Here is a 27,301-nt window from a genome sequence, read left to right as displayed (position 1 = left end):
GAATTATAAGGTCCAAACAAACACTATGGGGTCTTTAAAGGGACAATGATGTCACTTATAAATCACTCCTCATTAACATAAATACACATTAACCTGACAGCACAAAGCATTAATGGGACAGTAATTTTACTATCATTTATTTATTGCATAAAGCTGAAATATCACCATTCTGTTAGTCTGCGTCACAGCCAGACAACAGCCTGTCACAAAACACAAGTGCCACGACTTTTGAACAATAATGGAACATGGTTGCTGTATAAAACATTAAGGCATCAGCATAACCACAACACAAGATAAATAATTTAAAAACAAAAACAAAAAAGAACCGTGGGTTTACAGCTTGTTTTTGTGACTACCTCTTTGCATAATTCTGCCCTCTATTTTTGCATTGAACCTTTACAATCCCGTTAGTTATCTGTCTACATATATAACTGAGCTGAAATAGCACCACTCTGTTAGGTGGTGACACTGAGTAACAGCAGGACAACAGCCTGAAACATAACACAACAAGAACCACACCTTTTTTAAACCATATTATCTTTCAAGCTAAACGTTTTTGGTGGCCAGTTTTCCTTTACTCAACCTTAGACCACACTTTCTTTGGCACTCTTCTGGATCCATGTTCTTGACCAGCATCTTTTCCTGGAACAAATGCAAAGAATTTTTGCTACAGCAGCTCACTATCACGTCAGTGCGCACAGGAATAAAAGTACTAGGCAAAAAAAATAAAAAAATACACTATAATACAGGTCAGAAAATAAATTAAGTACCAAGTGGGTATAAGTAGAAAATAAAGTAAGTGTGAAGTACAAAGTGGTTTTACCGGTTGATGATAATAACATGGTATAAAGTACCAGTGCATGAACTGTCAAGTTAAGTGTAGCTTATTAAGGTTATAATGAGACGGAGGATATTGCACAGCAGTAATAGAGGTATGAATAAATATCAATATCAATAAATAGGGAATTTAAGTATATTGCCCAGGAGTATTAACACAGGATATTGCACAATTATGTGGAGTATTGCAGTGATGTTAATGATCAATGTCCAGTTTAATGACTTAGGGTCATTTAGACTAACACTTAGAGGGAGGAGTTAAATAGTCTGATGGCCACAGGCAGGAATGACTTCCTGTGGCGCTCTGTGGTGCATTTTGGGGGGATGAGTCTTTCGCTGAAGGTGCTCCTTTGTTTGACCAGCACGTCATGGAGTGGGTGGGAGCCACTATCCAAGATGGCAAGTAGTTTGGCCAGCATCCTCCTCTCTGACACCACCGACAGAGAGTCCAGCTCCACCCCCACAGTGTCACTGGCCTTACGGATCAGTTTGTTGAATCCCACTAGAGTGAGAACACTATGGAATGAATTTAAGTAGTCAGAATTTTAGAAAATTACTGTTATACTGTCTTTGCTGTTCATCTATTTAAGTGGCTGAACCTTTTGATATTTAAATGGAATGAAGTAATTTACAGTGCACTAGTTTGAACAAATTTTAGCTTGTTTTAGCTCTGTAGTCTCAACACACTTGAAAAGAAATAGACTATGAATGTTAAACTGAGAGTCAGCCCTTAAACCCCAAATTAGATAAACAGTGTTGGAATTGGGCATGAAAGTTCACTCTTGATATTGAAAATAGTAATCTCACAGTCTTCATCAGACAGTGTTTGCTCTGCTGTGTGAAAGCTCTGGAAAAAGGTAGTATGTGGAATTTGAATTAATGTGTAAGAATTGTTCATTTTTTTCTTTCCTTTTTTAAATTTGACCATATTTTCACTACTACTTTACAAACTTATACCCATATCAGGGGGGCCCGTCCCAGTAGCTCACCTGGTAGAGTGTGTACCACAAGGCTGACCCAGGGCTTTTGGTGCATGTCCTCCCCCCTCTCTCTCCCCTGCCTTTCCTGTATTTCAACTTGTTATTCTCAGAAAAAGGACATACTTAGAACTGAGTCTAATATAGGAAGTGATAGAGCATATGATTTTGTGGCTATATTGACTTCATATATATATACTCCACATAAGCAATGTGTACACACATATTCACAGGTACGTTAACCCACACATTTGAACTACTTGGCTTCCATACCCATTGCAGCATCCAACATGTTGCTGCTTCAGGATGACCCTCAAATGGTAAATGGACTGTACGTATACAGTCTTTCTAGCCGCTTTACACTACATGTCATTCACCCAATTTCAGACACATCAGTACAAAGAGACACACATTCACACACACTCACACAGCGAAAGCACAGTCCTCGGGAACAATTTGTGGTTCAGTATCTTGCCCAAGGACACTTCGACATGCAGGCTGGGGGGAGCGAGACTGTATTTTTTAACTTTAATATCTTCACACCTTATATGTTCTTAATATATTTCATTTCTTCACACTTTATATGTCCTAATACATGTCATTTCTTCAGTAGTGTTACATATCACAACAAAATTGGTGTTAATCACTATACTAAATGCACAGGCTGGTTATATAATAAATCCTTAACACATAGTTTGTTTAATGAAATCATCCATGACAGATGGTTGATTTATTATAAAGGTTTAAACAACAACAAAGCACTTACGTACACTTATTGATTCAAACTGTGTGAATGGTTCTATAGATTCACAATTATATGTGAATCAGGGAGAATTAATACAATGTACACTTGTTTACACTCAGCACTTTTTTCAAAATGCCAAAATTCTGATCAGATTGTGAGGATAGAAAGGTAGAATGTCCAAAATTAAAGACAGAGCTGTAGATGGGACAGGAAAGCCAGAGGAGCCATAATTAAGATATATACAAGGATGCAAAGAATAGGACAGACAGAGAGCCAATTTGACAGAGGAGAGGACACAGCAGCTGGACAGCAGGACACCTGTAAGACTAAATGGAAACATACATTAGACTGTTGTTTCAATATCTGATAAATCCAATTAAGCAACTTCTTCCAAAGCTAAAATGTCATTAAAAAGTGTCTGCTTTTAATGTCTTTAATGAGCAGAGTGTAAAATCATAATCACCACTAAATACCCCTTTTAATACTCCACACTGGAGTCATGAAATGTATCTACTCAGTGGGGCTGTTTTAGAAGTCTGTGTATAAGAAATCTTCATGGCACACTGTGGTAACAGTTCATTTATGTGTGTGAATTTACTGCTGAGTCGGCACAGAGGAGGCACAGGAAGGAGGAGGCTGGAGAGACAGAGACAGACAGAAAACATTTTCAGTTTCATCACAGAAACCAGCACCTCACAGCTCATTTCAGTCCTAACTGTTTTCAGGGTGGATCATTTATTTCCTCATGTTTCTTATCAAAGTCTTGAATTTGTGCCACCCATATGTTTTGTAAAAGGCCTAACAACATTTAAAGACACAATGAAACGGCCTCTTTCCTCTGCTCTACCTCTAAGCCACAGCCGCAGATGAGCTGAGGAGGGAGGAGTCAGCCCATCGCGCCCAAAAGCACCACAGCTGACACAAATCGGTGCATTTGAGTACCATCATGGAAAGTGCGCGGTAAAGAGAAGCAAACATATTTTTCTCGGGTTCATTATTATTTGGACTCAAGATCGATGTCGACGCCTACACATCAGATAGTTTTTTCCCCCTTCTCTGCAGCCATATTAGATGAGCCGATGTTGTAGCTACTTAACAAGTAAACATTAATTTCCTGTCTGGAGAGAAGTGTTTTTAGTTTAGTTGACGGCGACAGTAACTTTTGACCATGGAGCACAACAGCTTGGGCTGCCAGGTGGGTGAACGTGTACTTCTGGCTGTAGGTGACCGGTCCTCCGCGTTGTTTTTTTGCGCCTGTAACAAACGAGAAGATGTGATAGTGATTTAGCGGCAATATTTAGACTGTGTGTGTGTGTGTGTGTGTGTGTGTGTTTGGATGGGTGTGTTTGGATGGGTGTGTCAAGTGTGCAAGCATTTTCTTATCTACAGACCATGGTCTGAAATGATAAACTGATGGATACATTCTGAATTGTATTAATTCCTAATGTGACTAAAGCTGAGAGACAGCTGATACGCCACATAGGCTACTGCTGTGTGCCCAGAGAATCAACTTGAAACTTGAAAGGCTCTTGGAGACCGAAAGCCAAGTGAGAAATTGAACGGGAGATTCTGTTATCTATTAAGTTCAAATAAATCATCGTCGATTCTTAGTTAAGGCTGGTTTATTCATGCGTGATCAGACTCAGAGTAGAACCAAAGTACCGCCCAAGGTCTGCCCTGAGACAAAAGCAGATCAAGTAGTATGGAGCCAAGTAACTCCACATGACAAGGGTCCACTACTAAAATCTTTCAAGTCTAATTCTGTGGCCGTTTCAGATGAGTTTTATTCCCTGCGCAAGAAGATTGGCTTCTCGAGGTTTATACAGTGGTCTATACGGGAAATTTGTCATTTGTCTCTCAGCCTCATGTTAAACAATTAGATGAAAAGCACTACAGGTGTAAGGTACAGGAGAAACTTAGCACCTTAATTAACACTAAACTGATAAAGGAAACTCGCTCACACTCTGATACACATGCTGGTTCTGTTCTGAAAATGACTGTATGGAGACAAACTCTTTATTTATTAACAATTAGTTAATATATATTTATAAGTAGAGAATTAGAACCATAATTCTGTTTCCATCCTGTGAGTCTGTACACAATGGTAACATGGAAATGTTTAGCAGCTACAATGTCTATTATGCTCATCTTGTTTGTTTTGTGTCATGCTGGCATGCGAACATTTGCTTATTAGTACTATCAGAAAGTACAGCTGAGGGTGATGGCAATGTCATTAATTTTGCAGGTGTTTGGTCATAAATAACATTTCAATATTGACCTGATCCTCAGAGGATCAGAGTTATTAAAATTCATCCAGAGGGGGCCATGAATGTCTTTACAAAATTTAACGGAAATCCATTGTTAGGTTAAGTATTGGTCAATCCATGTTGAAGTTGCATGTGTTTTTATAGTTTAGAGTATGTTTATCTATAATACATCAGTTGGACAGGAACCACATCGGTTTTAAAAATTATGGGGCTCCAGAGTTAGGGTCAGTGCTCTTTGACAAAGATTATTTTGTTTTGATCATGGTGGGGACATCTCTCCAAAATCTGGTGACTGCAAAGGCCATAGCATTAGATGTTAATTACTTTTATTGTATCATGTGGTACACCTGCATGAAAGAATATGCAGTTTCATTTATCTCTGTTTCTATTTTTTTTTTTTTCTTTGATTTGTCACCTGTCGGTATATAAACCCAATAGGGAATGTGTGGGAATCAGCAGCTTGTGTAGAACAAACACAAAGACCAGCATCTGTATTCGAGGTCAAACACGCATGTGGGAGACCGTCTCTGACCAAGTAGCCTCCCTTCTGCTGGGTTTCAGCGTCTTTTTTTTATTAGGCAGGCAAAGTACTGTGTGAGAAGCGAACATTATCTTGTGGTAGCAGAATAACATTGGAGACTTCATACAATCAAGATAAATACATTCAAGTTTAGATGTACATGTATATCTGGTTAGACACCAAGAACTGGTTATAATTCTGATTCGATGGTGCTGCTGAATATTATTTAAATGGAATTTTTAAATGTTGTCAACACCACAAGCTAAATTTCATTCACATCCATTGTATTTGGGTGGAGGCAGAAATCTCAGATGCCAATATCTGAGCAACCAAACTATTGCATGGCTAGAGGAGATATATTATTTATTTTTTTTTATTTTTTTTAAAACCTCTGGCCAGCGCCTGTTCCTTGGTTTTGGCTGACCTGAGGGTAACACTGATGGTGTTTAGAGGAAACGCGTGTGTAAATGTAGTACTTAAATATGAGGGAATCAGTGACTGCACAATGTGTTTCAAGATAGAAATGTTATCTTTAGTACATTTCAGAAAGTATCAACTGTTACACAAAATGAAACTTCACTCTGTAACAAGAGTCCTTATTAGCCAGCCGTCTTTAGTATTGTAAACTAGAGCAAGAAATAACTAAATCAGTTAATGGTTCATCATTTGAAGGCAGAATAACGAAATGTAATGTATGGGTCAAGCTCCATAAACGCTGGATCCAACAAGTCTCATAATGCTACTCAATAGTGTCTTTTTAATTAACCCTGATGACCTCATCAGGGTTATTTTCTCAGACTTGACAAAGCTCCTCCAGAGCCACAAATTGCATGTTTTCACAGGCTTGTTTTAATGACAAGTAAACTGAATTTCAAGTGTAAAATTGGTGGAGTGCCCCTTTTTTAATTACCGTTTGTTAGTTCAGTGGTTCTCAAACTTTTTCTGTCATGGCCTTCCACAAGCTGAAAAAAGAGCATCCCCCCAGCAAAACTGGATTTCATTTTTATCAATATGGGCGATTTTTTTTTTCTTTTTCTTTTTTTTTAAATAAACTAAAGATTCAAATTTGCAAAATTTCCTTGCTAGCATCAAAGCACTTTTTTTTTTTGTTTGTCACCACAGGAAACACATTCCTGCAACCTTAGGTCTGCTCAACATCTCCCCCCACCCCCCCTGCAGTGGCTCTACGCCCTCCAGGGCGGCCCATCCCTCAGTTTGAGAACCACTGTGGTAGCTCTTGTAACTGTTTTTGATATTTGCTGAATTATTTGAAGCCAATTTTTCTTCAAGTTGGATCCTGACATTTTGCATCACTGCGTAGTAGAGCAACGGGTATCCTGCCAACAGGAAGAACCTACAACGAAGAACCTATAACAGGAAGTGAAAACTGCCAAGAGCATTACCACGAACAGTCTACCCACCATAACAGACATCTGCACTGAAAGATACCAAAGAAGGGCCAGCAACATCATGAAACCTCCAACCCACCCTACTCACAGACTGTTTCTCCTATCAAAGAGCATCCACACCAAGACGACCAGGCTCAAGAACAGTTCCTACCCCCACACTGTCAGCTCCATCATGGCCTCCATGATGACAGCAGCTTCCTGATATGTTTTTGAGAAACCTTTTGCTGTCATTGGTTTACTTTATGGACAGTTTGCTGCTCTCTCTTTTTTTATTTTTAATTTTTAATGCACATCAACAATGTGAACACAGATTTTAAGACTGTGTGATTTAATATTGTCTATGTTCTTAAATTGTTTCTTTAATGGATATTATTTAGTTTCCTTTGCACAAGTATGTCTCGAATCTTGATTGAGTCTCCAGGGGCCACCCTAGAAGTGAGACCACTAATGCTGAGCCTGTCCAGGTCCTGGCTGCTGGAGGTGGTCGGGAGGTGGAGCAACGTTGTGGCGCAGTGAAAGACAATTGTCGTGGGAATGTAACAACTTATGTACAGTAAAATAAACGCACAGGACCAGCATCTGTATTGGAGAGCAAATCACTTGCATGGGAGACCACCCCTGTCTAAGACACAAGTAGCCTCCCTTCTGCTGGGTTTCAGCTTCTTTTGTTTGCGAGGCAGGCAAAGCATTGTAATTGTAAAAATCAAAAGTCAAGTTCAGAGGTACATCTGGTTAATGCCCAGAACTGACTAAAACTCTCAAACTAAAACTTAAATATTAATATTTAAGTTTTAGTTTGAGAGTTTTAGACAACTAATGGAAACGTGTTGATACGCGATATGGAAAAGTAAACATGATGATGTAATAATTATAGTGATTTAATTTATGAAGGTAAATGCTAATATATCTGACACAGAGATAAATGAGCATATTTGACAGAGATGTGATAGGTTTAGTCAAGGCTTCAAAAGGGGAAAAATTCATTGATTGGTTTGAAAATTGACAAAGAAAGAAAACAAACAGCGTAGATATAAGCTATGATGAAATTAGGTGAGTGAGAGGAGTGCCATGGCAAGTCAGTGGATAGCTTCATAAGTCACTTAAGCTTCGCATCTGTATAGCAATTTTGGGAAAAAATGATTTCTTGCAGTATTCAAGGTGAAAAATGCTTATTTACACTTTTGAGGAGCTGCAAGGTAGATCAAACTGTCAAACCATAATAAGAATACATGAAAACCAACCTGCCTTCCACCTCACTTCACTTGGAGCATATTTCTGGGCCTTGAGTTTCCTAAATCCTAAATCACCTGCTGTTAGTGTCAGAAACATAATTATGGAGATAAAAGTGTAATGTAAGGCTGTTGGCTATGTATATTACCAAAAAACAAACCTCTGCCCGAAGTGAAGACTGGAACAAGATTTGTGGATAAATACTATCCACAAATCTTGGCTTGTGTAAACAAATGTCCCTTATCTTATTCTATTTCTGTGTTGCTGATGCACCTTTTGTTTTCTTGTTTTTTTTGCTGCTTGTAGGTCTGCCTTACCACATTTAACAAGATGTGTGATTTGAAGCAACATATGCGCTCAAGGGCACATCAAGAGGTGGGCATAAGACTTCATTTACACTTAACCTGGTTATCCTCAGAGTACTTTCTGGAATTGGTATAAAGTTCTCACCAACCAAAATTAAAAACAAGAGTTTGGGCAACGACGCAATTTTCCTGTTCTTCAAACCCTTCAACTGGTGATGGCATATGCACGGGCACTTTAGAGTTTCCATTTCACCTAAACGTCAGGTATTTGGACTGTTAGGGAATGTCAACAGATGTAAGACATTCAAACTCTACATACACAGCTGCCTCATCAGAGGGTCAACCCCAGGACAGATAGTACTAACCTCCTGACTGTAAAATGCAATGGTGCGTTGGTGGCTACTTGAAAGTGTTTATCTGTCTCATGAACAGCATTAGAAGTAAGCTGGGTGACTGAGTTAAAGCTGGAGGCTCTGGACGATTGGAGTGAAAAGACCAGTCCTGTCTTTGACTCCGTCCATTTAACTGTAATCCTGTATCATGAGACAGTCTTGTTGCTACGTTTGCCTCAGCATTAATAAACCACCTCTGCATGTTTCCTCTGTTCTTTACCAATAGAAAATGGAAGAAGTCTTCCAGAAAGGTAATGCTTGCTTGTTTGTTTTTTTTACTCTTAAGTGTACATTTAATGTTACTCAGATTTTATGTCTAGTTTATTAATCTTTGTTTATTTTTCTTACCTTTTACCTCTTTTTAGATAAGTTCAAGGGTTCTGGTAAGCCTGCTTCTTCTCCTTCCAATTTGTTTGGTGCTTGTTAACAAAGTTCCTGTTTAATCACCAAAACACATTTTGTGTGTGTGTGTCCTTGAAACCTAACGGACATGTTGAATGCATTTGCTCAGAAAAATGCCTTCTTTCCTGCCTTTGCTATTTTATTTATTTTTTTCTGTGAAATGTGTATTGCGTAACCTGCATGCATTCTCTATAGTCAGGTTTCCACCCAAATGTAGTGCAAATTTATAACCGAATTTCCAGAAAAGACAAAAGAAAGTGTGACTTATTTTTTAATTTGCATTTTCATCCACAACTGTTGTGTGAATATTAGGATTTGGGCACATCAAGAAACAGGTAGTGGCGCTACTTATCCAGTGTCATTAAAACATTGAAGAAGAAAAGGCTGGAATGAATTGACATCATTAAAAAAGCGCTAGTCAAACCTCAAATGGTGGAAAACAATGTAGACAATAGACGATATGCCATTTATGTTTTTCATGTCCCTTCAATGGAAGCTTCGTGGCTGTTTTTAAGTCTCATGCTTCATGTATGTTGTGATTTATTCGCTAAGTCTGTCTCCATCTCACTTGATACACCAACTTTTCCATATCAGTCAAGTGTAAAACCTTTTTTGTGATATTTGAACTTTTTTTTCCCTTAATTTATTTTAATTAATTTATTTTTTAATGCACCATTTCAAAATGAGCGTGACAAATAGGCGAATGGAAACACATTTTATGATGAGTGTGGTTATTTGGAACAGCTATAAACCCTTTAGACGTCAGACAACACAATGTGTAACCTAGTTTGTTGTAAACAAATGATTGAAGTAACGTAGGCTGTCCTGAGTACCTCAAGTGTAATAATTTTTTCTTTCATTGTCATGTTTGCTCTACAGGCTTCTTTCCCTTCATTATTGTGATGGATCCGCTATCCAAACATGAAATGAAACAGCCCATCATAGGTTAGTATAGTGTCTTTAAGTGCACAGGACATGCGGTACAGATATACTGTAAAAAAACAAAACAAGAAAAGGTTCAAGTTTAGCATCAAGTTTCTTTTTTTGACCTTGGGAATGTCATTGAATTTCCTATGTTGCATGTCTACTATTCCATTTTGTAAGTTATTTCCCCAAGGCCTTATAGATAGAAATATGGTTAACAAGTGAGGGACAGAAACAAGGCTAAAGTCAAGTAAGGTCACTGGCTGCCCTAGAAATGGAGCTGACCTCTGTGCTCTCAACTGTAGCTCACTGTATTGTCTCCCAGAGCTGTCTTCGCAGGCAACTCAAGGTCTCAAGGCTTACTAGCTTTTTCCAGTTCTTGAAAGCTCTGGTCTTCAAGACTGTGTGATTATGGTTAAAAGCTCTGGAGAAGCTTCGGGGGTTTTTTTGTGTAAAGAAAAGCCTGAGAAGTCATAAATATGTGCATAGTTAAAGCAATGTGTCAGGCGTCAGATGGTCATGGATGCCGTCATTCTCATTAAAACAAATGTAAACCTGTGAGGTGATGTGCAGTACTGCTGAAGATGTAAAAGATTCATTGTGTCTGAAGCAATTTATTCTATTTGAAATGTGCTTTCTTCCAGGCTTGTCTCTGCTGACTATGTGTTTCAGTCGAGAGACAAAGACCTTTTTTTACCTGTGCCATGTCTGTGAGGAAAAGCGTCCACCAGACAAGATTTTACACCACCTCTCTTCTGGTGACCATTGCAGCAACTACTTTGTAAGTGCTGATCATAAATCATAAAAATTAACCAATGTTTTTATAGGGGCAATATGTAAGATTTGGCCAGAATTGTATTTTAAAATGTTAAAAAAAATTAACTAACCTTGTCTACAGAATGTAAAGAAGTAACAGTTTTGACATTATGTCAATGACGTCAATGTACTGTGTTGGAGATATCTACTGAAATTAGCATGCTAACCTGCTAGCCCTGGCTCGTTCTGGCCCGTCCTGTGTTGTAATACCACTTGTGCCTCGAGAAGCGATATCTGCTCCGATAATATGGCTCAGATAGTTCCAGCTGGGAGATCTGTGCCAGCGGCGAATTCGCTACATTACACAAGCGCTCTTAGTTTTTTTTTTTTTGTTTTGTTTTTTTCATCTAACAAATAAACAAAATAAACTCTCAAAATGTCAAAGAAAATATTCTTACACCTATTTTCCTTACCGAACAGAAAAATACAACAGTACACCTTCTAAATTCATGTTTCTCTCTTTCACCGAACTATTACATCGTAAAACACACTTCACATTCAAACTGGACAGAAACTAAAAATTCACCAAAACCGTCTTGGTTAGTCTTTAAACTGTTCCAACAATCACCATCTCTGGTTTGGTGGAAATAAATCCTTAATTCACCCTGTTGTGAAAAATATTCTGCCTCTACACGCTGTTGCTGCCTCTCTGATGCCTGGCTTTCCTCTCGCTGCTCTCCCACTTGACACCTCTCCTGTCACCACCTGAATGCGCCGTGTCTTTGTTGTACCCGGAGGCAGAGTCCTGGTCAGAGCCGCTGTAAACTACCTCCGTACTGTATTACCTGTTGTCAAACTGGCCACCGCTGGTCTTGGAGGCTGTTTTCGGTCCCAGTCTGGCTGTGTTGACTGGGAGGCTGCTGATCCCGGTTTCAGTGCCTGCTCACGCAGCTCCGGATATGTGATATGCTGCCTCCTATTTATTTTCTAAAATTGTATGTATTTTTTGAGGGGGGAGTATGACAGGTGGAGATTAGTCTCAAGTCTTACATTTTGCCCCTTTTTAATATTTGGAGGCACAATTTAATTTGTATTGTGTATTTCAGAACTACACAAACCCCAATGTACTGAGTTTCTCCTGGGTCCCCAGCATGGATATGAGAGTCGTTCTGAGGCCTGAGATCACAAAGGAAGTTAAAGAAAGAGGGCCCGGACAACTACAGGTTTGTACCTGGAGGCCTTCAATCATACATGTAAATGTATATTGAAAACTTAAAGCAGCTATATTCAATAATTTTCTATTAACAATAGATCACATAACTACTCATGTGTGTAAGGGGTTGCTCATAGTGAAAACCCACAAAGAATTATCACCCAACTCTCAACTCAGCTTTATGGAACTTTATAGCTCAGCTCATTGTTTGTTTTCCAGCCCATAATTTTACTGTTTTGGTTCAGCCATCATGTCGTTTTTGGCTGCAGCAGGCAGAAAAAGCTCTAAAACCCACTGTACACTAGCTGCCCATCACCAAATGGCACACAGACAAAGTTAGCGGCTAGCTGGTGAACATAGCGGAGCATTTAGCAGCTTAAGAAACAGATATTTCTTTCAATAGTTGCTGGATACCAAAACAAAGCTAAAAGGAGTCCTAATACTGGACTTAACATTCATCAGGTGGCCACAAACAAGACTCTAAATGAATGCTTATGTTGTTCCGTGACTGTTGGATGTGTAAATGGGCAACTGTTTGCTAACACATTCACCCATATCGACTTAAAAGGTGATAATGTCATTGTTGTGTTTACAGCTTGTTTCTGCTGCCCAAAACACAATGCTCTTACTTCATGTCCTCTTTAGGAAATGTCTTCATATAGCATCATACTTGAGTGTGTGTGTGTGTGTGTGACTGAACTGAAACCCGTTAAATGGTCATGCTTTTTCTCATTGCCAAGGATGCATTGCAGCTGTTCTAGTTCACCCCACCACCACATTGTTTCTTACCATTGTTTTATGGTTACACAGCACTGCCATATAAAGAGACTATGTTGCATTTTTTTTATTGGTGGGATGAAAAATAAATTATAGGAGATGTTATGCCTTTTCACCACATTTTCTCTTTGCAGATGTTGGATTTACCTGAAAATCTGTTGAAAAAGCTTGAAACAAGTACCTACTTTGAAGGTATAGGATTTTAAGATTTCTCTATGTAATATTTGTTTGAGAATTTTATTAAATTGTCTGTTAATGAAAATTATCTGATCCTTCTCCCTAGTGATGCGCGCACTCAGTGAAAATGACAAGCTTCTCAAGCTGCTTGAAGGTGTGTGCACAATTTTTTCCAGACTCTTATTTCTGCAGAAGAATTAATCAGGTCTCAGGGAGTTATGGAGTTCAATATAGAGTTCAATCTACTCCTTTACCAAAATAAAACATCGCTTTTATCAGTCTGTCAAATAATCAAAACAGCTGCCCTTTGTTGTAATCACTACTTGTATTGATCACTTAACCCAGTTAATATGTCTGCTGAAGTTCAAGTTTATTCTTCACCTTGGAAACAGCAGTCAATTCAATTTTATTTATATAGAGCCAATTCATAACAGAAGTTATCTCATTGCACTTTTTTATATAGAGCAGGAGGAAAGAGAACATACAGTAGAACAATCCAAATTCCACATTGAGATTTAAAATAATGGAATTGGTAGTGGTCGAATAATAATAATAATAATAATAATAATATATGATGATGATGATCATCGTAATAAGACTAATAATAATCGTAGTAGCGGTTGTTGAGCAGGAACATGCGGGTAGAAGGTGGCTTGCAATCACAGATCCAGACTCTGGAGGCAGAAGTACCTGCTGAAAGCGACAGAAGGAGAGAGGAAAGAGACGAGAAAGTACAAAAACTACGGGCGAGTGAAGATGTCGCGTTAGTAACATGCATTAGTGGGATAAGAATGCGTACAGAGGGAGAGGAGGAGAGAGGTGCATCATGGGAAGTCTCCTGGCAGTCTAGGCCTACAGCAGCATAACCTAAGGGCTGGTTCAGGACTCACCCAAGCCAGCCCTAACTATAAGCTTTATCAAAGAGGAAAGTCATAAGCTTACTCTTAAATGTGGAGATGGTGTCTGCCTCCTGAACCCAAACTGGGACCTGATTCCACAGAAGAGGAGCTGGATAACTGAAGGCTCTGGCTCCCATTCTACTTTTGGAGACTCTAGGAACCACAAGTAACCCTGGATTCTGGGAGCGCAGTGTTCTAGTGGGGTAATAGGGTACTATGAGCTCTTTAAGGTGTAACTAAACCCCTAAATTCTGCAATAACAATAACTTCTGTTTTGTTTGAGTTTAACATCAGAAAATTACAGGTCATCCAGATTTTTATATTCTTCAGACATGTTTTAAGTTTAGCTTAGGTTTCATCTGGCTTGATCGCTAGATATAATTGGGTATCATCTGCATAACAATGAAAGTTTATGGAGTGTTTCCTAATAATATTGCCTAAAGGAAGCATATATAAGGTGAATAGAATTGGTCCAAGCACAGAACCTTGTGGAACTCTGTGAATAATTTTGGCGTGCATGTAGTATTCATCTTTAACATGTACAAAGTGAGATTTATCTAATAGTTTGGCATTAAAGGAACTGTACTAAGCTGGTTTAAATCCTATTAAATGTTCCGGTCTCTGTAATAGGATGTGATGGTCAATGATGTTGAATGCAGCAACAAGATCTAACAAGTCAAGTACAGAGACCAGTCCTCTGTCTGTTGCAACTTGAAGGTCATTTGAAATTTTTACCAGTGCTGTCTCTGTGCTATGATGCACTCTAAAACCTGACTGAAAATCCTCAAATAAACTATTGTTATTTAGAAAGTCATACAATTGATTGGCGACTGCTTTCTCAAGGATCTTGGAGAGAAAGGGAAGGTTAGATATTGGTCTATAGTTGGCTAAAACCCCTGGATAAAGAGTGGGCTTTTTAAGAAGTGGTTTAATTACTTCTACTTTAAAAGACTGTGGTACATTGCCTGTTAATAAAGACAGATTGATCATATTTAGTAAAGAATTGCTAACTTAGGGTAAGACTTCTTTAAGTTGCCTAATTTAGAATTGTATCATTAAAGAAACTCATGTAGTCGTTACTACTGAGGGCAATAGGAATACATGGCTCAGTAGAGCTGTGACTCTGTCAGCCTGGCTACAGCGCTGAAAAGAAACCTTGGATCTTATTTTCCTCTATTAATGATGAGTAATAAGCCACTCTGGCATCCTATATGTTTTAAGACTATCTTGCCAGACTAATGAGATTCTTCCAGACTGGTGGAATGCCATTTCCTTTCAGGTTTTCGCGTTGTTTAATTTGCAGGTTTGGGGGTTATACCATGGAGCTAACCTTCTTTGTTTTATTATCATCTTTTTTAGAGGGGAAATAGTAGAGTTTCGTTAGCAGTGAGCCTCCAGCATTATCAACAAGATGATCAATTTGGGAGGGACTAAAGCTGGCACAGGAGTCCTCTGTTATATTGAGACATGGCATTGAATTAAATGCAGATGGAATAACTTCCTTAAATTTAGCTACAATGCTATCAGATAGACATCTAGTGTAGTAATTTTTGCCTGATGATTCTGTGAAAAGACTTAATTGTTTAATTTCAATGCCATATGCCAGAACAAGGTTGAGGGTGTGGTTATGTACACTCTGAGAGAAGCCAGTTGAATCTAATAATGAGATAAACGCAGTACTGAGGCTATCATTATCGCTGTCCACTCAAATATTAAAATCACCTACAATAATTTATCTGTTTTAAGGACTAAACTTGATAAAACCTGAGAATTCAGATAAAAATTAAGAATTTCACCACAAGGTCCATTTAGTACCTGCTTGTTTCAATTATATAATATCCTAACACAAGAAGTCTTAAGGTGCTCAGAAAAAATGAAAATTTGAACATCTACAATTCTTATCATAACAGATTCTGTATATTCATTCTTATTGTCCTTTAGTGCATGCTTCATCACTGCAATGTTTTTTCCCTTCTAGCTGTCAAGCCAAAGAGGACAATGATACAAACATACCAAAGAGACAGCAACAGGAAGCATCCACTTCTTGGTCAGTAAATGTGCCTAAAATAACACCTGATCTAACACAATATATTTTTAAATCTTCTGGATTAAAGGTGGGGTATGCGATTTTGGAGAAATCCAGTACCATGACAAATACCATGATATAGCGTGAATAACAACACAGTAAGTAATATAAATAACGTTAGCTAGGTTGTGGGTTAGCAAAATGTCCCTACAGTTGCTGCTGCGAAGCTAACAGCCAGAGAGGACGAGACGGTTTCCCAGAGCCAGCAAACCAGCTCCAGACAGTGATGCGATACAACTTTCCTGCTGCTATAGCAAGCATCACAACAGCATATCATGGCAAAGTAGAAAGTAAGCTAAATGTCCATGGGCAAGTCATTTAACGTTACCCGACACACAAATCATGGCTGGAATAGTGTTGTGTGTCTTGGTCCAAGCCACGTAGTTTATTTCCCATTTACAGAGCCAGGGCAGTGTACAAACACCAGATTTTTTTTCAGCGCACACACAGAACGAACAGCTAGCGGACCGTGAAGAGATATTTGCTGAATTTGACAAAATGACGTGTACTGGATTAGAATCGCTTACCCCACCTTTTTTAAAGCAATTTAGATTTTTGCATGCTGGTAATGAAATGAAAGATGGTTTCCTTAGGTATGGATAACAGGAAGGGCATGAAAAACAAGAAGATATTAAGGGGAAAATTTATTTTGTCTCCCAACATTGAATATTAGATTTTAATGACTGAATGTACAAATGAAATAAATTAATTCATTCATTTATAGGAATGTTTTCTTATGTGATCTATGTGAACTTACCTTGTCACTACAGTAATATTAATAGAATACCAATTCAACAAAAATGTATTGATCCAAGGAAGGATTTTACCAATCCATGAGATGAAATTCATACTTGAACAGACATACTGTTGTTGGAGAGTTTGCTTCATTGTTAACCTTCCACAGCTTTCTTTTTGAACTAAAATCTCTTCCCCTTTTCTATCTTCTCTGATCATGGCCTTGTAGGCATGCAGCATCTTGTTGAATGCATTTGTGTTGGACCGACTGAGAAGAGATACTACCTTTGCACGCTCTGCAACCTAACTTTGGCCACCCACGCGATCATCAAACATGTCCTGAGCTTTGATCACATCTTTTCTTACTTTGTAAGTAGCTATGACATTAAAAAGAATATTCATAAAACAAATAATGGCACAAAATCTTATGGTCTGCCAGACCAAGACAAAAGGCAAGGTAAGTTTAACTGTATAGCATATTTCAACAACGAGGCAATTCAAAGTACTTTACATAAAACATAAAAGGCATAAAAATAAGGACAGAACAGTAAAAGTTACAAAAGGCAGCGGCAAATAGAAAAGTCTTCAGCCTTGATTTAAAGAACAGAGTTGCAGCAGACCTGCAGTTTTCTGGGATTTTGTTCCAGATATATGGTGCATAAACGCTGAATGCTGCTTCTCCATGTTTAGTTTTGACTCTGGGGACAGAAAGCAGACCTGTCCCAGGTGACTTGAAGTCTGGATGGCTCAGATCAGAACCATCCGAATGAAAAGATCAGAAATGTATTTTGGCCCTAAACCATTCAGTGCTTTATAAACCAACAGCGGTATTTTTAAAACAATTCTTTGACGGACAGGAAGCCTGTAAAGACATGGTTACAATAGTTAAGTCTACTGAAGATAAATGCATGGAAAAGTTATTCCTAATCCGGAGACATATGCCCTTTAATTTGTGATTTGTTTATGCGGGCCATTTAGAAAGTTATAAGTTAGGAGCATTTGCTGAATCTGACGTAGCACAGTCATACAAGCCCACCGTACGTAAAGAAGAGAAAAATAAGAAGCATGAGGCCCATCGATTTCAGTTTCGGCTTTGTTTAATAGAAGAAAATTCTGGCACATCCAATCGTTGATTTGTCCAATGTGCTTACTCAGCTCTTGTATGAGATTGTAGTCCCCTGGTGATATGGTTATATAAAGCTGTGTGTCGTCTGCATAACTAAGGTAACTTATTTTGTTGTTTTCCATAATCTGAGCCAGTGGGAGCATGTAGATGTTAAATGGAAGAGGTGTCGTGTCATTTTTGTCCACTCAGATGTGTTATCACCTATAGACACAAAGTAATCCCTGTCCTTTTAAGTAGGATTCAAACCAGTTTAGTACTGTGCTATTTTTCCAGTCAGTCTAGTAATATGTTGGGGTCGACCGTGTCGATTGCAGCACTTAGATACTGTAATATTAAATCAAGTTTATTTATAAAGCAATCAGAATAATTAGTTGACCGAAGTGCTGTACAATAAAATAACAGATAAAATAGAATAACATGACTTGGTAGCCAGCATAACAATACTATGCCATACATAAATAAAGGTACAGGTGGAAATTTTTTAAAATACAGAAGACCAAAAGTGAAGCATAAAAGCTTCAAAGAGATGGACATTGAAAGACCTGGGAAAACATGTGGGTCTTTAGTTTGTCTGCAGAGGGGAACACTCAATTGCAAACATTAAACTGTTCCAAAGCTTTGGGACAGCTACTGCAAATGCACAATTGCCCTTACACCTTAGCTTTGATCAAGGGACAGCCAGGAGAAGCTGATCTGGGGTTGGAAAAGGGGCAGAGGAGTTTAGAGATGTACAGGGGCACCATGCTGTGTAAAGCTTTAGAAACAAATAATAGAACCTTAAACTCGGTCCTATACTTGACCGGTAGCCAATGCAGGGACGCCAATACAGGTGTGATGCTGTCTCTCTTCCAGGTACCAGTTACTAGTCTAGCAGCCGCATTCTGTACTAGCTGCAAATGAGATGGATGGATGACTGGCTAATTCCCACATACAGAGCATTGCAATAGTCCAGCCGAGAGGAAATTAAGGCATTAGTTACAATCTTCAGATAATTTAAAAGAGAAGAACGATTTGAGTTTGGCGATGTTTCTTAACTGGAAAAAGCAACCTTTCACAATTGTATTAATTTGCTTGTCAAATTTTAAAGCTGGATCAAAAATGGCACCAAGATTTCTGGCATGGGCATGGAGGTTTGATGCCAGCAGCTCTGTGATTTGCTACCCCCGATGGACAGTGTTGCATATGAATGCACTAAAAGAGTGCCGTTCATTGAACATGCTCATGCTTTTGGTGAACGATGAACTGAACATATTGGTTTGCAACTAATGAACGTGAACGTCATTAAGTCCCGCAAGAGTTAACAACTCTTACACACACATGCCGGTGTTTTGGGTCACAGTATCTGATGGGTCACAGATTTTTTTTAAACGACACAGCGAGTTGAAGCATCCGACCTGTCTTGGGAATTATCTGCGATTGAATGATGATCACAAGAAATCATTAACAAAGGGTAAGACGAGCCAACAGCCACAAAGTTCCTCCACCCAAGTCAAACTGACAGCATTTTGTAATGGGGAAAAAACTAAAGAAATGAACGTGAACTAGTTCATTTTATGGTACTGAGTTCAAAATTGTGGACTAGTTAATTTGTAATCTGTGTGAACTGAACTTTGTGCTAGCTCTTGTGAACTTGACGACCACACTGCCGACCTTTTGCAGGGATCAATTAAGACCATTTTGATCTTATTGTCATTTAATTGAAGGCAGTTATTTTGCCATTCAATATTTCATATCCTGGCGGCAGTCAAGGCGGGACCTAACTGTATTGTTATAACCAGGTTCTAATGGGAGGTATAGCTGAGTGTCGTCTGCGTAGCAATGGTATGAGATATTGTATTTATGGAAGATCGAGCCGAACGAGAGCATGAATAAGGATCGATCTGTTAGATAGGAGGCGAACCATTGGAGGGGGCTACCCAGGTTTCCGACATGGTGCTCAAAATGGCTCAAAAGGATAGAATGGTCAACTATATTGAAGGTGGAGCTAAGGTCTAGTAGAATTAATATGGCACATTTGCCAGAGTCAAGAGACAGCAGTAGGTCATTGGCGACTTTAAGAGGAGCTGATTTCTTGCTGTGACGTGCACTGAAGCCTGACTGAAATTTCTCCATAATATTATTCTCTAAGAAGGATGAGCTGAGAATAGACATTTCTTTCCATCACTTTAGATAGAAATGGCAACTTAAACATGATTCAGAACATCAAGGTTAGGCTTTTTAATAATGGGATGTACTACTGCATGTTTTAAAGCAAGTGGAAACGGAACCATTAGCTAGACTGGTGTCAAACACTTCCTTAAACAGGCATGTAGGAACAATGTCCAGGGGACAAGTAGTCGGCTTAGTGTGTGAGACTATGTCTACATGAACAAGAGACACAGGCTCCAACGTGCTTAGGAGAGACGAGCAAGGACGGAGGTGTCGTAGGGAGGAGGTGAAATAGCATATCGGATGTTGTCAATTTTACTTGTGAAAAAGTAGAGGAATTCATCACTTGTGACTGTGGTCGGCACTGAGCAGGCAGTAGCGGCAGGGCTAAAGACTGTATTTACTGTGTCAAATAGTACTTTTGGAGAGAGGAAATATTATCAGCAAAATAATTTGCCCTTGCTGCTTTGCTTGATGGATTGCTGATAACAAGACAACTTTTCATCATGTCAAGAGACTTGACATGATGGACTCACCGTTAACATGTACAAACTGAGATCGATCTAATAGATATGATTTAAACCAGCTTAGTGCAGCTCCTTTTAATGCCAATTACATGTTCCAGTCTCTGTAGTAGGATGTGATGGTCAATCTAACAAGACAAGTCCATTGTCTTATGCAATTAAAAGGTCATTTGTAATTTTCACCAGTGCTGTCTCTGTGCTATGATGCACTCTAAAACCTGACTGAAAATTCTCAAATAAACTATTATTTAGAAAGTCATACAACTGATTGGCGACTGCTTTCTCAAGGATCTTAGAGAGAAAAGGAAGGTTAGATATGGGTCTATAGTTGGCCTTAACCCCTGGATCAAGAGAGGGCTTTTTAAGAAGCGGTTTAATTACACCTACTTTAAAGGATTGTGGTATATAGCCTGTTAATAAAGACAGATTGATCATATCCAGTAAAGAGGTTCTAACTAAGGCTAAAACGTCTTTAAGCAGCCTAGTTGGAATGGGGTCTAAGAGACAGGTTGATGGCTTAGATGAATTAATCGTTGAAGTTAGTTGAAGAAGGTCAATAAGCAGTGCAAAGCAGTCAAAATATATATCAGGTTTTAAAGTTGTTTCTAAGGTTCCTGTGTTTGAAGATAAGTCGGTACTGGTTGAAGGCAGGACTTGATGAATTTTAGTCGTTACTACTGAGGGTTAAAGGAATACATGGTTCAATAGAGCTATGACTGTCAGCCTGGCTACAGGGCTGAAAAGAAGAGAAGAACCTGGGGTTGTTTTATTTTCCTCTATTAATGAGTAGTAAGCTGCTCTGGTATTACAGACGGCCTTCCTGTATGTTTTAAGACTATCTTGCCAGACTAAATGAGATTCTTCCAGGTTGTTGGAATGCCATTTCCTTTTCAAGTTTTTGTGATGTTTGCTTTAATTTGCGGGTTTGGTTATACCATGGAGCTAACCTTCTTTGTTTTATCATCTTCTTTTTTAGAGGAGCGATAGAAAACAATCACTAAAGAGTTTGGCGTGGGTAACTCCTCTGGAACCGCAGAGAAGCGTGTAGGTCTGCAACTCTGCCTCCTGGTCTAGGTTTAGGTCCACTAATAAAATCAGTCAGATTTCTGGCTATGAGAGCTGCTCCATCCAAAGTGGGATGAATGCTGTCTCTCCTAATCAGACCAGGTCTTCCCCAGAAAGTCCGCCAATTATCTACAAAGCCCACATCGTTTGCTGGACACCACCTCGACAGCCAGCGCCGGAATGAAGACATGCGGCTAAATATGTCATCACTGGTCAGGTTTGGCAGGGGCCCAGAGAAAACTACGGAGTCTGACATTGTCTTTGCATATGTACACACCAACTCAACATTAACTTTAGTGACCTCCGATTGGCATAATTGGGAATCGTTACGCCAAAGTGAACAACAATCTAACTATTTACGTTTATCCTTAACCAGCAGTTTTAAATAGGATTCAACGTCGCCCGCTCTGGCCCCAGGAATACATTTGACTATGGTCACTGGTGTAGCTGACTTCACGTTTCTCAAAATGGAGCTGCCAAAAATCAGTTAGTTTCTCAGCGGGTGTGTCGCTGAGTGGGGAGAACTTGTTAGAAACGTGAACAGGTTGGTGGTGAACCGTGGGTTTCTGCTTAGGGTTATGCTTCCTTCAGACAGTCACCCAGCCTCCCTGGTTCTCCGAGCAGCCATGGGATTGAGTTCCCATGGTGTGGAATCGCATTTCCAATTCACTAAGCCTCGCCTCCAATGCTACAAATAAACTACATTTATTACATGTACCATTATCACTAAATGAGGCAGAGGAATAGCTAAACATTTTACACACGGAGCAAGAGAGAGCAGCAGAAATACGCTACTAGTAAAACACAAACACCTGTGACCGTAAATGAGAAAATATGTTTACCTCAGCACATCAGCACCTCTGAACAGACAGCAGTCATGACAACAACAGCATAACTTGGCAAACTAACAGTTGGCTAACAGAGTCCAAGATGTGTACACAAGTTGAGTTGAACCAGATGATTAACTCCTCTGTGCTCCGGCAGGAGGAGTGGGCCACAATGTAGCAGGATGGGGAAGAACCTGTACAAGGGTCAGAGAATTTGCTAGCTGTAAAAGGGTTTATTGTACGGGAGTAAGAGGTAGGTAACTAAGGTTTGGGAAAAGTATAAAACATAGTGGAAAACCTGACACATATGATCTGAGATCCCCAGCTCCTCCACAGAGAGGGAATGGTCAGACCAAGCGTAAAAACTAAATCTAGTGTGTGGCCTGGTTATGGGTTTGGCCCATAACCAAGCTACACAAAGTTAACAGTCCATAATAACAAGAAATTCAGTGGTTTTGACATTTGATGAAAGGTCAACATAAAAATTTTAATCACCAGAGATAAAAATTTTGTCATGATTCACAACAACTGAAGATAAAAACTCAGAACTCTGTGAGGAAAATGGCATCCAGCCTTGGGGGGGGGGATATACAACTAAAACACAGTGCTGGACTTCAAAGCTAGAATAATCATTAGTGCCAATGGGAGTGCATTCATGGCAGTTTCTGAAAATGTCAGCTTAGCCACCCCCATGGCCACTGGGCCGAGGGGAGCTATAGAAGTCATAGGCAGGGGAACGTACTTCCAAGAGCAGGCTGTGTTCACCAGGTTTCTGTCAAAAATAAGAAGTCTAGATGGGTGGATGAGATAAAATCAAGAGAGACCTTACATTTAAAAGAGCCATACTGTACAGTGTGGCAGGTGATAAAGAAACGTGGAGCGGACTATACAGTGTGCAGCAAGTAGGCTGCTAGCATTCAGCTATCCAATGTGTTGGGGTGGACTCCATCGCTTCTGAAAACGGAGAAAAGATCCCAACACAGGTTAAAATTGTCAAAAAAAAAAACAATATTGTGGGCACTGCAGGCGGACTGGAGCCAAGTGTGGAGGCTGAGAATTCTGCTAAAACGCCTTGCTCCAAGGGCCAGTGTGGAAATCGGGCCGGAAATAAAAACAGACTTTCCACAAGTACTTAAACACAGACAGTGGCAGAATTTGTCTTTTTTGCTTTTTAAGTGGATGTCATGAAGACCTTAACAAAAGCAGTCTCAGTTCTGTGGTGTGGTCGAAATCCTGACTGGAAGACATCAAAACACTTGTGTAGTGCTAAGTTGTTTGGCTGTTGGAAAAACAGCCTTTTCAATTATTTAACTTAAAAAGGGAGGTTTGATATGGGCCTATAATTGTTCATTAGTGATGTGTCTGGATTGTTCTTTTTAAGAGTGGCTTGAAGACTGCAGTTTTCAGGTCCTGTAGGAATTGCAATTAGAAACATTTTTGAAAAGGCCTGTTGTCAAAATATCAAGGCAACAGGAGGAGGATTTAAAAAATTTTTTTAAGAATATATTTATTGCATTTTTCATGTACAACATAGAACAAAACAGATCACACATGACAGACCCACACAGAAACAGACCCTTGTAGTATGGAAGGCGACAGCCTAGGTCCAGTATGTTCTAAGTAAGGATCCCAAACTTTATAGAAAGCGCCCAGTGAGGAATGAAGCATACATGAGATGTATTCATTGGGAATACACTCCATCATAAGATTATGCCACAACTATTTTGTTGGAGCTACATTCTTGATCCAAAAGAGCAAAATATTCTTCCTAGCGGCAGAAGTCAATAGATTGAATAACCTCTTGTGTTTGATTCTTATAATATGACCATCTGGAAGACCAAGGAGGAGGCACACAGGGCCTAACTCTATTGGAACACCAAAAATAACACAGTTAATCCACAATACCATACCAATAGCTTTGTAGCTTCACACATGACCAGAAACAGTGAATGTCACGCCTGTCTCAGAGGTACACTTACAGCAGCGCGGAGACACATTAGCATCCAGGTGTTATATTTATGCTATGTGCAATTCTAAACTGAGTAGATTTGGTTCGATTACTGATAGATATTTCCATAGCATGGATCCAAACTACCTACCAGTCTAAGTCGTCAATAGAGATGCCCAAGTCTCTCGCCCAGGCTTGTTTTGTAGCTTGGGAAGTTGGAGATGAGTTGGAATTCAGGGCTCTATAAAATTCACTAGTCTGTTTCTTGGATACTTGTAAAGACAAGGCTCTTTCTACATGTGAGGTGGCACTATTGGTTGTTAATGTGGTATCTTTAGTGATGAAGTGTCTGATTTGTAAATATCTGGAAAAAAGAAAATTACTTTTCTGTAAGCCATATCGCTGCTGAAAGGATAGTAAAGGCTGCCCATCGAATAGATCTCCTAGCTTTGTTAGTACCTGGCTGTACCATGTTTTAAAGCCCCGGTCCTGACAGCCTGGCAGAAAGTTTGGGCCATTCAGAATAGGAGTTAAGGGGTGATCACACAGAGATGCGTCACCAGCAAAACCATTGTTTTCCTATGGTATGGTGCGCCGGGCGTGCACTCCTCTGTTGCGCTGCGCTTTGCGTTTTTCTAGTGATTTTTGGATGCGCATAAGACAGGCTTGGGACAGACATTACAGACCCCAGTGGCATGGCCTCAGACTTTGCTAAATTAATATTGTACCCTGAGAAAGTGCCAAATGTTGAGATGGCTTCAGTCAGGCAGGAAATAGAGATTTGTGGTCTTAATAAAAAAATATCAACACGTCATCAGCGTAAAGTGTAATTTTATGCTCCCTCTCTCCAATGAGAATACCAGATATTATTATTATTGCTTGGGCTAATGGTTCTACTGCAACATCGAAAAGTAACTGGGTAAGAGGGGTTGCCCTGTCTATTCCCACGGTGGAAGGGGAAAGGGGAAAGTTGTTAGATCTCAGCCCTGCTGCCATTAGAGTATTGCAAAGAACCCTGATCCAATTGACAAAGTCAACCCGGTTAAATGCCTTCTCTGCATCGAGAGAAAAGGCAGGATCCTTGCAGCCCTGGGATAGCTGAATGATATTAAGGAGCATTATCACAGGAGTTCCGACCCTTAATAAAACTGGTCTGGTCCTCCCTGACAATGTAAGGTAGCAGTTTGGAAAGCAGTTTTTGATCAGAGTTAAGTAGGGCTATTGGCCTATAGGAGGCACAGCTGTCAAGGCACTTTCCTTTTTTAAAGGGAGATATTGGTCAGGTCCAATCAGCATGAGTGGGAGTCCAACCAGGAGGACTGTAGTTAAAATGTCAAAGATAATACAACCTATGTATTCTGTCCGTGCTATGGGAAATTATGATCCGGGCAGGGAGTCTAGGTAGTCTCACACCTGCTCCGGGGTGATGAACCACGTTTTGGAGCCTTCATGGGACACCTGTAGAATAGCTGGGAAGAGCATGGCATACGGTATCCGACGCTCCCATAGCCACTGCTTCACCGCATCATATTCCTTCATCACCGTCAACGAGAAGTCGCAGTAGAATGAGAGCCTGGATCTGTTGTACATTAAGGTACCATCTTGACTGGCACGGTGTGCCGCTTCCATCACCCTCTGCTATTTGGGTCCGGTTTTGGTGCCAGCGCGTGGTACGCTCTTTCCAGTTTTATGCGCCCGGATTTGGTAGTCATCTTGAGGAAGCGGGGCAGCCACGATTCAAAGAAGTCCACCGGCTGCCCTGTCTCTGTGCCTTCTGCCAAGCCAACGACCTGCATATTCATAGGCCTGCTCTAGTTCTCTGCCATATCCAGACTCTCCATTAGAGCACTAACCTGCTTTTCCAGTTTGAGAATACTTGGCTCTTGTGCTGTGTTGGATTTTTCAGCCGCTACAATTCTAATCTCTGCTTTATCTAGCCGCTTGCTAGCAGTCTGGCGCTCCGCAGAATGCTTATGTGAATAGTCTTGGCTAATATTATACTTATGCTATTATGCTAATATTACTTTTGTAATATTATAAAAGTTGTTGTCAGGATAAACAAATAATTAGAACAGAGTGGCATGGAGCTCTAGCTAAAACATTGCGACCCTCTCCTTCAGGTTTTTATGGTTGATAGGATAAAATTGTTTCATGCTATTTGAATTGATTTTTAAGTGGACACAGGGACAACACATAGCCTGTACCTGGTATGGAGGCATTGACTGCCTGTCTAATTTTCTGAATTTTGTCAGTGAAGGAGGATGCAAATTCATTGCAGGCCCTGGTGGATAGAAGTTCAGAGGCTACTGACACAGGAGGGTTTGTTAGCCTGTCGACAGTAGCAAACAAGGCATGTGCATTATTATTGTTTTTGCCGATGATGTCAGAGAAGAAGGACCGCCATGCATTTCTCAGTTCTAAATTATAAATGCGAAGTCTCTCTTTATAGATATCATAATGAACCTTGTTTTTTGCCACCTGTGTTCAGCTTTTCGACAATCTTTTTCTATTCTTACCAGCGTGGCATTTCTCCATGGAGAGCTTTTGAGAGGAATTCAAATGAGGAGCCACATATTCAAAAGAAGCATCTTCTTGCATTGGAGGGAATCATTAAACAAAATGGCAGCTCCAACTCCTTTCTTATGCACTTTCGATTCGCTCATAAAGCTGAAGTTGGAAGGGGTAGACTTGGGTCTCTTTGTAACTAATATTACAAAGACTACGGTCTAGACCTGCTCTGTAGGAAAATGAGAACTTCTGTTATGAATTGGTGCTATATAAATAAAATTTAACTGAATTAAAAAATAGACTCTAAGAACAGCTGCACTGTTATCTTGGTCTAACCAAGTTTCAGTTAAAAACATGAAATTAATATTGTGCTTGATGATAAAATCATTGATTAAAAATGTTTTTCCTGCCAAAGACCTGACATTTGATAATGCTAAATGTAATGTTAAAAGCATTATCTGCCCAATTTTTTGACAGTCTGTGGCTGACAAGAAATGGATGCTG

The 27,301-nt window shown here is 39.6% G+C and overlaps 1 protein-coding gene across 7 annotated transcripts in view; it reads left to right on the top strand.

The window, feature by feature from the left end:
* Positions 1-3,421: 3,421 nt before the first annotated feature.
* Positions 3,422-27,301, top strand: part of LOC122864514 — a 50,448-nt gene continuing 26,568 nt past the window's right edge. For 4 of the 7 annotated variants that reach the window (XM_044172006.1, XM_044172005.1, XM_044171999.1 and 1 more), the window contains exons 1-11: positions 3,425-3,754; positions 8,292-8,360; positions 8,909-8,933; positions 9,048-9,065; positions 9,964-10,029; positions 10,653-10,789; positions 11,871-11,987; positions 12,889-12,946; positions 13,038-13,085; positions 15,809-15,877; positions 16,881-17,020. In XM_044172006.1, coding sequence (XP_044027941.1) covers positions 3,728-3,754; positions 8,292-8,360; positions 8,909-8,933; positions 9,048-9,065; positions 9,964-10,029; positions 10,653-10,789; positions 11,871-11,987; positions 12,889-12,946; positions 13,038-13,085; positions 15,809-15,877; positions 16,881-17,020 — 774 coding nt within the window. In that variant the 5' untranslated portion in view covers positions 3,425-3,727. Of the gene's footprint in view, positions 3,755-8,291; positions 8,361-8,908; positions 8,934-9,047; positions 9,066-9,963; positions 10,030-10,652; positions 10,790-11,870; positions 11,988-12,888; positions 12,947-13,037; positions 13,086-15,808; positions 15,878-16,880; positions 17,021-27,301 lie in introns of all 7 variants that reach the window. The other 3 variants (XM_044172000.1, XM_044172001.1, XM_044172008.1) reach the window with 2 other exon arrangements.

Source organism: Siniperca chuatsi, linkage group LG17, assembly GCF_020085105.1.
Source record: "Siniperca chuatsi isolate FFG_IHB_CAS linkage group LG17, ASM2008510v1, whole genome shotgun sequence".
Classification (NCBI taxonomy): domain Eukaryota; kingdom Metazoa; phylum Chordata; class Actinopteri; order Centrarchiformes; family Sinipercidae; genus Siniperca; species Siniperca chuatsi.
The sequence above is the reverse complement of the archived record's forward strand: the minus strand, read 5'-3'. Positions and strand labels throughout refer to the sequence as shown.